The 12,782-nt window shown below is 38.7% G+C and overlaps 2 protein-coding genes across 3 annotated transcripts in view; both read left to right on the top strand.

Annotated features, from left to right (window-relative positions):
* Nucleotides 1-9,288, top strand: LOC107701116 (proline and serine-rich protein 1-like). 2 transcript variants are annotated; one of them, XM_016503052.1, is made up of 12 exons: nucleotides 1-99; nucleotides 248-313; nucleotides 394-462; nucleotides 557-651; nucleotides 746-839; nucleotides 948-1,058; nucleotides 1,160-1,243; nucleotides 1,353-1,431; nucleotides 1,619-1,711; nucleotides 4,175-5,615; nucleotides 8,526-8,673; nucleotides 8,830-9,288. In XM_016503052.1, the coding sequence occupies exons 1-12, from the start codon at nucleotides 55-57 to the stop codon at nucleotides 8,953-8,955; spliced, it is 2,451 nt and encodes an 816-aa protein (XP_016358538.1). In that variant the 5' UTR covers nucleotides 1-54; the 3' UTR covers nucleotides 8,956-9,288. The 2 variants fall into 2 exon arrangements, with proteins under 2 accessions (XP_016358538.1, XP_016358539.1); XM_016503053.1 differs by lacking the exon at nucleotides 1,619-1,711 and having other exon boundaries at nucleotides 8,830-9,287.
* Nucleotides 9,289-10,976: 1,688 nt separating this feature from the next.
* The window catches only part of LOC107701117 (erythrocyte band 7 integral membrane protein-like), a 4,425-nt gene continuing 2,619 nt past the window's right edge, over nucleotides 10,977-12,782 (top strand). Inside the window, exons 1-2 of the mRNA XM_016503054.1 lie at nucleotides 10,977-11,089; nucleotides 12,170-12,273. Of these exons, the coding sequence (XP_016358540.1) occupies nucleotides 11,047-11,089; nucleotides 12,170-12,273 (147 nt within the window). The 5' untranslated portion in view covers nucleotides 10,977-11,046. The remainder of the gene's footprint in view (nucleotides 11,090-12,169; nucleotides 12,274-12,782) is intronic.

Below are 12,782 nucleotides of genomic sequence, written 5' to 3'. Positions count from 1 at the left end.
ATGCTGTAGGAGGAATTGGTAATCAATACAGTGATCAGAACATCGACAGAGAAGATGGACAAGAAATCCTTTGATATCGTCTTGGACGAAATTAGAAAGGTATTAGATTATTAATATTTACGTAGGTTTATATATTTTTATAGGTTGTCTGTTCTGGAAAGAGGCAGTTGTGGTCTGTTTGGGTGATTATGATTATTGAATATGCAACAGAATAACATTTATACTGTCATTTTTGTTTGTTCTGAAGTGTGTTTTGACAGATCAGCGTATCAAAGCTATAGAGCAGGTTCATGGGTATTTCTCCAGTGAACAGGTATGTTGATATAGTAACAGTAGATAACTGTAATTCCACAGAATCTTACATCTGTTTACATGTCAAACTTCCTTCCTCAGGTGATTGACATTTTGAAATACTTCTCCTGGGCAGAGCCACAGATAAAGGCAGTCAAAGCCTTGCAACATGTAAGAATTCTGCTTCTTTATTTATTTATTTATTGTTTATTTTTAGTTGAGCTAAATGACTTCATTTAACTGCATCACATGGTTTTTCCTGCAGAAAATGGTTGCAATTCCAACAACGAAGGTTGCAAACATCCTTAATTGTTTCACGTTCTCAAAGGACAGAATTATTGTACTGGAACTCATAGCTCTGTAAGTTACACACTACAGAAATTATGCACATCAGCAAATATCCAAACAAACTAAATATCATGCGGCAATGCAATATGTAATATATACTTTACAGAAATATTTCTGATGCCCAAAATTTCCATCCCGTGGATGATGCGTTCCGTACTCACCTCGCTGAGAAGCAGTTTGCAAGAAGAATCCTAGAGCAGGTAAAACTTACACATTCATGTGAATTTACAAGTTGTATGTCATGGCCAAGTGTAGACTATACTGAATGAATGAGGATATAAATGCAGTACATGTCTGTAATTGTTTAGGTGTGTAAGGTGGGATGTAAAGCTCCAGTGGCTATGATTTCATCCTGCGGGATGATCCCAGGCAACCCTTACCCCAAAGGCAAACCCAGCCAGGTCACTGGAACATTCCCTGTAAGTTCCTTCATGTAATAAATCTATTAAATACCTTTTAAATGCATATTGTTTAATTTAGCTCTTTAAAATTAATTGTGGCTTTTACTGGAACTTTAAAGAGAATTCCTGCCAAAAAGGATGGAGACGATGCAACCCTGGATGGAAAGGGCATTGCTGCACGCATCCTTGGACCAAGCAAACCAGTATGTTTTAATGGCCAGGTGTTATTGCCTAAACATATTTGTTCTTTGAATGCTTTTCATTAATGGCTAAGAATTTCTTACTACATCCATTTCTCTCTTTTTCCGTAAGTCACCATCAACGTACAATCCGCACAGACCTGTGCCATACCCTATCCCACCATGTAGGCCACATGCAACCATCGCTCCAAGTAAGACCCTTTTTTTTTCAGATTAGAAAAAATGGTCAAGAATAAATTGTATGAGTAATAATCTCCCTAATGTACAAAAAAATAGTAGACCATGCATATGCCAGCAATATGTCTGTGTGCAATATGAAAGTTAATTTGGGGGACTGGATGCAGAATGTTCTTACCTTTTTCTCCGGATGCTGCCCAGGTGCATACAACAATGCAGGTCTGGTGTCAGTGGGTGGGGTCATCACTGCCAGTGTGCCCCCCCCACCCTCCGGAGCCACTCCCAATTTGGCAGGTACAACGTGCAGTTGCTGTTGCTAGCGCTGTGTGCTGCCTTAACAGCTGCGACAGCAATGCTCTCTCTAGACGCTCACCATGGCATGCTCTAAATCTGCCTGCAGCACTTATAGCATGCAGTTTGATCATGCTTAATACTCTCTCCGAGGTTTCTTTACTGATCTAACTGAACTAATATGGAGATTTTTCATTTGCCACGAATGCTTATAGAGAGCACAGATTCTAGAATGTGTATTGTACACTTGTCATGCTCACTAAACAGCATTTCAGATTTTCCGGAATCCATTCATTAAAGTAATGTTCTGGAAAAAAGTGGTTACTTTAAGGCACTTGTAATAGAAGTAAACTGCACATTTTCAAGTTTGAGAGCACAAATGTGCAAAAATCTAAAATTTCTTAAAGAGCAGGTCATATGTTTTTTTTAAAGTGTCCTAATATTGTGTTGGAGTCCCCTACAACAGGTTTAAATGCATCTAAGGTCAGAAAACACTCTAATTTTCCCAGAATATACATTTATACATAGTCATTTGTCCATGATTTCGAAACGGTTTGTTCGATTCAGTTCTGAGAGAAATGTTTGCAAACCCCTCCCTTCCATAAGCCTACTCTGCTCTGATTGGTCAGCTGGCCAAGCCTGATGTGATTGGCACAAAGAGGAGCGCTTGAGCAAGTTAGCGAGCACTACTATCTGTGTTGCCAAGTCCACAGTTGTTTTTGATGTTGCGGGTTGTAGCGACCCCAATAACATCATATTTAGGCACTGGAATGCAAATTTACCAGGGGAACCCCGACTGAAAGCGTGTATTTTACACCACAGAACGCGATTTTTAAAGGGGGACCACCCTCGAAACACAATTGGGCTAGTTTTGAGTAGCAATTGGGCGGGTTTTGTTGTGACAACATTGCAACCCTAGCATGCACCTTTACATAAAACAATAATATAGTGCTCCAATCAGTTCTTAAAATAATGACATAAAAACATTTTGTTTAACACTAGCGCTACCATTGACAAAGCACCTTTACATAAAACAATAATATAGTGCTCCAATCCGTTCTTATAATAATGTCATAAAATACAAAAACACTTATGCAAACGAATCGTGCCCACAGCTAAAGTTTAGCTGCTAAACTGTAAACACTTAAAAAAACAATAATGGTGGATACGTTAGCCGAGTGCTAACGTGACTAGCTGATGAAACAATACAGTTTGAAAACCAAAATATGTCTACTGTAATTTCTGAAGAATGACAGACAAAAGATGCTCCATGTCTTAACCTTTAATTATAACGCAGAACAGCTGTATCACATGCGCACCAGCCTAACTAACTCGTCTCTCTCTACCGGGTCTTTTACTCCCTGCATTAACCATATAACTACATAAACAGCACTTTCACAATGATTATAAAGTCTGTGCGCTACACTACATTCTTTATTATTAAACGAAGTAATTACTAGAACAATGTCAGTCTACATTACTCGACACATTCTTAGGAAATAGTGGGTTCACAGCGAATTATCAGAACTATTTCAGTAAAACAGTAATAGTGTGCTTTACCTGGAAACCTAAACCTGCACTAGGTATACATCACATATTAGCACAAAAAAAACTAGATATTTTGAGCACTCAATTGAAAATTTACACACAACGTATCAATCGTACTTAACAGGTTGTGGTTCGGAGACGCTTGTTGGTCCAAATAAAGAAGATAAGAAGCCAACGAAGATAAAAGGCAAGATTAGAGAAGCAGTCCTCTGTAAAATGACGAGCACAACAAAAGGTTTGGATTGTATTGCTGTGGTATCATGGAACACAGCATCTTCTCGACACAGAGAGTGTTCGTGTTTCGTGGGAAGGCGAGGATTATGCTAATGTGTTACCCAGTGACGTAGATCGGTAACAGGCAGAAGATTCGAAAATATAACGACTCTTTAAGGCGATTCTGAGTCGACTCTTTCTTTTGAGAGACAATATCTATATTTATCATGCACTTTTTTGATTAACAACTTTGCAGACTGTTTACATTGAAGGATAGCTACCTTACAAACTGCCAAAGAGATATTTTTCGAAAACCCATATGACCTGCTCTTTAAATCTTTGTGGTGAGACTAATGTTTTAGACTTGACTTAGTAATATGCCTAAATTTAACATTAGTTAAATTTGACAACCCAGAAAATTATTTAGTATAGGTTTGCAACAACTTTGCCTTATTCATTTTATCTCAAGGGGGCACTATGTCATATATTGTCAGTCCATGTTTACAGCATGAATGCTTGCTCTGCTGCATTGTGCATCTTATGGTGCAGCTAGTGGATTGGGAGATTTCCTGAATTCTCTCTCGCTTTCTAATGCATCTTTCAAATCAAACACTAATAAACTTAGTCATGTGGTACCTTTGTCTTAATTTCATAGGACTTTCTTCCTTTTAATATTTCATTGTGCTGATTGTTTCATATTTTCAGGTTACAGCCGACCTATCAGTCAACAAAATCCAACCTCCAACATCTCTGGCACACCTGCTATTTCTCCTAATAATTCCACCGCATCCACTCCTGCCACCTCCCAGCCTCAGCCTACCACACCAATCACTCCAGTTTTTCCTGGCATGGTCCCATCCCAGAACCCTGTAACCCCCTCGCCTACTCCTGCCCCCTCGCCCTCAGTAATCAAAGGGCCTCCTGTCCCAGCTGGCTCTCCCCAAGTTGCCTCAAACTCCAGTGGCCACACCACGCCAGTTCCTTCTCCGTTTCCTGGCATGCCCCCTTCTGGTCGAAACACCCCTTCAGTCATTAAAAGTCATACCCCATCTGGAACACCCTGTGGAACACCCGGGCCAAGTACAAGCATCCCTTCTTCTCCCTTCCACAGTGCTCCCCACTCAGAAACACCTACTGGTGGACTCACATCTACTCCCAGAGCAACTGGTGATCCCTTGACTCCTCATGGAGCTATGGGATTACACTCAAAGAAGGGGTACCCACCCTCCTCAGATTCCCAGTCAGCACTTTTGCTCCCTGGCACTCCCTCTACCCAGTCACATTCAGTTATCCGTAGTTACACACCCTCAGGGATGTCCTCCCTCACTCCTGGACGCTCTACTCCCAGCATGCAAGGTGTTGGTGGATTACCAGTGGTGCCTGCGGCTTCTAGTCCTAAGCCCTCTCCTGGACTGACCTCTCAGACAGCCATGAGTAGCCCTGCTGGAGCTTTGTTTATTGACCAACATGCTAGCTCCATGGCCCGGCAAAGTGGAGGTAGTGGAAGCAACAGTCCTGTCCCTTCTGCTTTCAAAGGTCCCTCCCGCTCTGGCACTCCTTCTCTTAGCTCTCTAGTAATGCCAAACTCTGCTGTTCTTGCCCGACCCCTTGGCATGGCCCATGGTGCTGCCTCGCCACAGTCTTCTTTACCCAGCACTGCTGGTGTATCTGGACTCCACAATCTTTCCTCTGCTCTGGGCTCTCAGGCTAGAAGCAGCCCTGCTCCACATTTTCCAGCCATGTCTCCTTTCCATGGAGCCCAGTCCTCCATTTCCACCCCATCCACTCCTACTCCTACAGTCTCATCTGTATATTCTGGCCTGGCTCACTCTAGTGCTCCCACGCCCTCCCCCTTTGGCCTGGGACTGACCACAGTTCCCTCCGTGTTCCCGGGTCTTCCTTCCGGCCCAAACCCTGCCTTCCCAGGATTTGGAGGCTCAGGGCCCACTGCAGCAGGTAGTCCGGTGCTGTCCTCCTTAATGGGGCTTACAGGAGCCTCTTCCTCAGTAGCCACCGTTGCACCTCTCCAGGCAGCAGCAGTCGCAGCAGCTGCTGCAGCAGGAGTCCCCTCCTCATCTCCTGTGCTTCCTGGATTCGCCTCTGCATTCAGCTCTAACTTCAACCCCGCCCTTGTTGGCCAGGCTGGGTAATTTTTTTTTCTTCTATTTAATTATGTTGCACAAGTTTATAAAGTATTAAGCAGAGAGGTTTGAATACTATTCTAGGGTTGAATTAGGGCAAGGGTACCAAGCCCTGCTCCTGGAGGACTACCTCCTGCAGACTCCAGTTCCAACCCTGCTCCAACACATCAGCTTGTTATTTTCAAGTAATCCTGAACACAGTTTATTAGGACTTGATTAGCTGATTCAGGTGTGTTTAAAAAACACACCTGCCGGATGGTAGCCCTCTAGGAGCAGGGTTGGCTACCCATGATTTAGGATTATTTGAAATAAGCAGAAAGTGCTAAGCCAGGGGTGTCCAATCCTGGTCCTGGAAATCTACCTACCTGCATAGTTCAGTTCATCTGTCTGTAATTATCAAGTGCTCCTGAAGATCTTTGCTGGAAGGTAAATCATTGGGAACGTGATTGAGCACCTCTGTGCTAAACTAATATGGATCATCTACATTGTCAATGATATGTAAATAACAGTTCCAAAAACTAGTGAGCTGCCTACTTAGCCAGCATTATAGGTGCACAACACAAGGGTTTCTCTAAAATGTAGGAAGTATAATTATGCTTGATTATTTTAAGATGATTATGTATATATTTCATTCAATATTGAAAAGTATCTAAATACAGTCCAGTCTAATCACAGATGGACTGTTTTATCCACTACTTGTGTGTTATTATGTGTATTTAAAGGGTTAGTTCACCCAAAAATGAGACGAATCCAGTCGGAGTTAGATTAAAAATTGTCCTGGATATTCCCAGCTCTATCATTGCAGTCAGCGGGTATTGCAGTGCTTCAGTCCAAAATAAGTTAAATAAAAAGTGCCCATCCATAAAAAAGTGTTTCACATGGCTCCGGGGGGTGAACAAAGGCCTCCTGTAGCGAATCGATGCATCTTTGTAAGAAAAATATACATATTCAAAACTTAATAATCACTTTAATCTAGCTTGCGCCAACAGTTGTACACGAAGCAGCTCCAGGCTGATGACGTATGAGGTCAGCGTTGCGCATACGCCGGTGAGTTTGTGAAAACCAACGTTTGTTAACAGGAGCAAAGAAAGCTAAGTTTCCTTACTTTAGCAAAGGAAAACCAGTCTCCTCCTGGCTTATATCGAAATCCTCTGACATTCTTCTTTACAAATCCTCGTTTTGTACTTCTAATTACTGACCGTTGTTTTGTTTTGATATCTCCACTGCGCTTCCGCGTTTGTCACTTCTGAGCGGCACATGCGCAAAGCCGACCTCATGCGTAATCCGCCCGGAACTGCTTCCGTTTACAACAGTGAGCGCAAGCTAGATTAAATTGATTATTACGTTTTAAATATGGTTATTTTTCTTACAAAAACACATCGATTCGCTACAGGAGGCCTTTGTTCACCCCCCGGAGCCGTGTGCGACATTTTTGTTTTATGGATGGGCACTTTTTATTTCTCTTCTTTTGGACTGAAGCACTGCAACACCCGCTGATTGCAATGATAGAGCTTGGAATAGCCAGGACAATTTTTAATATAACTCAGACTGGATTCGTCTGAAAGAAGAAAGTCATATTCACCTAGGATGCCTCGGGGGTGAGTAAAACACAGCCTAATTTTCATTTTTGGGTGAACTAACCCTTTAAGTATTGTACTGAAAGCTTAGCAACATGGTAATGGGAAAACCTATTGAAATCAAATGAGTATAAAGTAACTTTTGAGGTTCTGTCTCAGGATGCTGCCTTAGAAGGCCAATGTAGACGGTAGTCAGCAAGGGAGGTCACTGGGTTCTTGAACTGGTTATGTCAAACACTTTCCAGTTGAAATGTTCTGCAAAGTCCAAAGTCTATATTTTCTATTCTTCATTTTATCAGAGTGATGTGTTCCTCGAAGATATGGTAAAACTGTCATAACTGTCAAAAGTAAACCATAGCCACAAAAATATTTTATGGTCATATGGCTGATTAACTTTAAGTTTAGATACCAATTCTGTCAGCAACATATAGAACTAGGCCTGTCACGATAACAACTTTTTGTTGTGTGATATATTGCCCCAGAAATAATTGCGATAAGCGATATTATTGTCATTTTAAAGACCATTTTATGCCACTGAATATATAATCATAATGTAACAGCATAATAATGGAAGAAGGCCTACACACTTCCAAATGACAACAAACTTTAAATTTTTAAGAATATTTAGATCATGGAAATTAAGTATCAAAATATTAGATACCTTAAAAAACCTGAATAAATAGTAAATAAACATTTTCTAACAAAAAGTGCAAAGTAACAAGTAGAAAAAAAGAAAAATGCACAAAGAACTTGTCTGGAGATTTTTCCATCTACAGATTTTTCCCGGACCTTCTTTTCTCTGTAAATTAAGGGTGCACACTATTGCTGAAAAACACAATCACTACTTGGCAGTCAGATGTCCGTATGCACAAAGGCACAGATCCCTAAACAAGATCATGTCTGCAGATGAAACTTTGTAGAAACATTATTTAAATTTGAACTGGCACCAACTACACCACATTATGCTCGAGAAGCTGCAAAAGACACAGGTGCAAGTGGAATGTAAAAAACATGGTGGCATTCATTTTTAAGTAAATATAATGGGCGATATATTGCGTCACCAAAAATTATTGAGGTCATGTACAAATATTGCGCGATAAGTCGATATATTGATTATTGCGACAGGCTTATATAGAACATGTGAATTATTGCTGTCAAGAAGCATTATTGTAGTGAGCACATATGTGTGATAGCTTTTCAGATAGCATGGTTGCCTTTGAATTTAGTCTTATAGATTATTGTGAAACTACATAAGTGCAATCTATTTGTGTTAGTAAGATAATCATTAGAATTGTATTATTAATAGGCTTATGCAATGCTGCTTAATGTGTTACACAGGCTAACTGGTAGTCTCCAGGCCCCTGGAGGTGCAGCTTTTCCAGGATTCCTGTCTTTCCCCCCAGGGATGCCCAGCTTCTCCACGACAGCATCTCCTGCTGCCCTCTCTGGTCTTCACAACTCCACCATGCAATCTGCTCTTTTGCAGGTATCTATATATTGATTGGAGGCTATGGCTCTTTATTTGATCATTAAAGGGCTACTGGATATTATTACTATGCCTGCTATCATGATTGCTAGCAAGATTTTTAGAAGAATTTATTCTATGCAAATGTTAATGTTTGTTTTGTGTGTGTGATTGCAGGCTCACTCTGCATCAGCGCTTGACAGTTACCCTCCCCAGCCAAATGGATTCACTAACTACCCTGCAGCCGCAGGCTCGAGCTTCCCTCTGCAGCCAGGCCTGCATCCGCCACTGGGCTGGCAGTAACTCATTGTGAGTTACAGAGGGCAGGCATATCGAAAACTATGTGACATTTTGTGTGAAGTGTGCGTAAACAATGACGAACATTGTGGACTATGGTGGTCTGCATGGAAAAAGGTGTGTCATAACACAATTATGGGTAAAATACAGAAACTAATGTGGAAGCTCTACTCTCCAATAATTTCCTTTAGAAGATACTCACAAGTCTCAAATCAAGACGAGCTTGTGGTTTAGCACACTGCATTAGTAGAACATAATTTTGATTGACTTTTGAGGGCTGGGCTGTTTGTTATATGTATTTGAATGAAATTAATACTGTTCTTTAGTATTTTTTTTTTTTTTTTTGAAGTAATTAGGGCTTAACTCTGCTTAAGCATCATAATTTTAAAAAATGAATACTAAAACGAATTTTTAAATATACACCATTAGAGGAAATGTAAACAGTGTGGGTGTCTAAATTTTACTAAACTGTTTTTCCCTGTATCATGAAAGTAGTGAGTTAACTGACCTTTTCAAATGTCTGTCAAATGCTGTACATGTAAATACCCTTTTAGAATGGGTAAATTAGGTGTTTGATCTGTGTACTGTAGCTGTTCTGTTTTTTTTCCTAAGTTACCTTGCAATCTCCTCTAAAGAAGTTGAGTTGCTTTGCAACTCCTTAATGACTTTAGTGTTACGTATTTTACACTCTTGTGCAATTTGCTGATATTAAGGTCAGAACCATGAATTTTACATGTATACAATGTAGATCTCAGAGTCTACAGTACTCACGTTTGTTTTCATTATATATTTTAAAATATAATAAAGAATATGGTAGGTTTAGTCTAGTATGTTCTAACAGCATCATGAAATAAAAGTTCTTTTCTTAGATTTTCTTTGTTGTTTGTCTTTATTCTGAATTTTTTGGTTAACAGAAGATACGTCACTTTACCTGTTCAGGACTTTCCAGAATGACCACAAAACCCACAGCAACTTTCTAAATTGAGATGCAATGTAAGCAGTCACTACAGACAAACAAAAACAAATTCAAAATGATTTGCTGCCGGAATTCCAATAATACCAGATTAATTGTAAAAGATTATTGAAATTAGTGAATTGCAATTGGTTTTTAGATGGCTGCTATTGCTGTTTGTTTATGTATTTATTTATAGAAAAGTGATGTTAATTTACCATAGATAATGTGTTGGAAGGAAGTTTGTATTGTATTTACTGATTTCCCCTTTTTGATTGTTCGAGAAAACCTGGCGAAGTAACTATTGAGGTCTTTGCTGGTGAACTTTTTCAGAGAACCGCTATAAAATAGATTATTTTTGACGTTGATTTACCCTGCTTATACTTTTGGTCACATAGCGGGAGTGAAATAATTACTTTCATCTTTTCCACATCATGAGAATCCTGCCACTACTAGTTTCCACTTGACTCTTCGATCACTTACCTGGTGTTACGCAATACTACCTATGAGTTCCTGCATGTAAGCAATGGATGAAATTCCTCACTAGATATAGATAATACAAAATATTTAGATAGTAAATATAGTTATAAAAGGGTTAGAAATAGTAATCATCAAAATTCTATTAAAATACAATTTAGCCTAAAAAAATCCCATACTTTAGCAGCAACATTTGATTTCTTTTGATAATCATGCTTTACTGATATGCAAAGTTGAAATAACTAATTATTTTTTTTTATACTGATCTACCTACCAGACTTTCATAAATCACTGAAACAGTTTATTAGTTTTACTAAGAGTAAAACAAGAAACTGTTTTAAAAACCAGTTGGAAAAGGCATTAAAATCTTTATAGGGAAAAGCACACTTGCTTGATAGCTGAAGAATAAAGCATCTAGGCCAAAACCAGACATAGCGGATGTTTCAGAGCAATCACAATCATCATAACTGCTTCATTAACAAACATCAGCCTCATATTGCACAGTGGATGGTGTCATAAGACCATTAGAGTCTGTAAATGATCTTCTAATTGCATTGTAGACAAGGCCACACCCTTCATAGGAAGTTCTTTTGCACTGCAGATATATCTCTCAGTCATCCACAAAGCCAGTGCCGTCTTCTACACATCTCGTGTAGCAACAAACCCACATGGAAATGGAGCAAGGAGCCCAGAGCAAGCAGAATCTAATCAGTAAGATTAAGTTTTTTTTCCTCTGTCCCTTTTGTCTATGAACATTGTACTTTAACAAGTAATGCACTGAGAATATAATATAGTAATTGTCTTAACTAAAACTACTACAGGACTTGAGTGTTTATGTTGATTGAGGTGTCGATTGAGGTTATATTCTTTAACTATCATCAGTTAGATTTGTCATTTGCATTAGTGGTTGGTTTGCAAAGCAGTCAATTTTCCACACCAATACACACTTGTACTTGCATGGGGAAAGAGGAAGAAAGAAATATGCAGTACATATATGAAGTCAAATAGCTGTTTGTGTTATTTTTAGTATTCCTAGTCAGAAACTGTTTAGATCACCAGGAACAGACAAGAAAGGTTAACTAAGCTTGAAGTTAATGTTGTTCCATGCATTTGGTATGTCACAATATCTAACAGTATAGTAACTGCAGGACTATTTAAAGGAACCTCAAAAAAGCTAAAATGGTGAAAAGGAAATGGTGACAGCCACAGAACACTATACACATTTTTTTAAATGTATTTAATGATTTTGTACTAAAATCTTGATGTTGGATTCACAAAAAGATTCACAAAAGCCCATGCTGATTTCAATAATCACATCAGATTATAAATCATCATAACTTGATAAGTAAAATGTAAACACATGTTAATCTTTCTCTTAAAAGAGCATGATAGAAAGGGCATGAACATAAAATATAGCCTTGGTTTGAAATTGTTGGGTGTGTAGTGTGTGTGGAAAATTAGCGTAGCCTTATCTGTCACACTGGGGTTATTGCTGATCCAGTGGGGGGCAGATATTGAATTTTTGGTGTAAAGTGCTTCTATTCAGGGTTAAGGGTAAAAGATAAGATGTGCTTCACAGTTTGATTGTTAGTAAGGGTTACGATGAGTGTTACTGATAAGTTGCTAGTTAGATAATTTTAGTTTCTTTGCAAACCAAACCAATCAAATCACATGCAGTATTCATTGAATAAAACATGTAATTAGCACCGTGTTCTTGAACAATTTGACCTATTTAACTTCATGTTAGTCATGTGCTGTTTTTGAGAATGACACCATTTTCTGTGGTTAAAGGTGAAAATAAGGGGGGTCTGGGCTGCTGTGGGTGGATCCTTGTGATTATCTCTGCATTTTTCTCCATCTTGATATTTCCAATCAGCATTTTCATAAGCATTAAGGTATGAACCACAAAAATATGAATTACTATTACTAGGCTCTCTTGAACCCATGTTATTTTAGTATAATTTTAGTCATTTTTATTACTATTTTGAATTCATTATATTTTTATATTTTTCATTTTCATTTTAAAGTTTATCATACAGTTGTCATACATATGACTGGTTTCTTATCGGTTTCATGACTCTCATAACACAGCTGCCTTTCTTTTCAAATAATAAAATAAAATTTAATCTCAAATCAGTATTTTATGGCCACATATTCATTTGACTATATTTATAATAATTAATTTTACAAAATAATATGATAACTAAATACTTTACTAAATACCCTTAAAGGGGTCATATGATGCGATTTCAATTTTTCCTTTCTCTTTGGAGTGTTACAAGCTCTTGGTGCATAAAGAAGATCTGTAAAGTTGCAAAGAGATATTCTTTATAAAAGTTAAGAGTTAACAACGCCTACCTAACACGGCTCATTCTAACACGCCCCCACATGTCTACGTCACTAC

This window comes from Sinocyclocheilus anshuiensis, unplaced genomic scaffold (assembly GCF_001515605.1).
Source record: "Sinocyclocheilus anshuiensis isolate Anshui unplaced genomic scaffold, SAMN03320099.WGS_v1.1 scaffold907, whole genome shotgun sequence".
In the NCBI taxonomy this organism is placed as follows: Eukaryota; Metazoa; Chordata; class Actinopteri; order Cypriniformes; family Cyprinidae; genus Sinocyclocheilus; species Sinocyclocheilus anshuiensis.
This window is presented reverse-complemented; position numbering and strand designations above follow the sequence as displayed.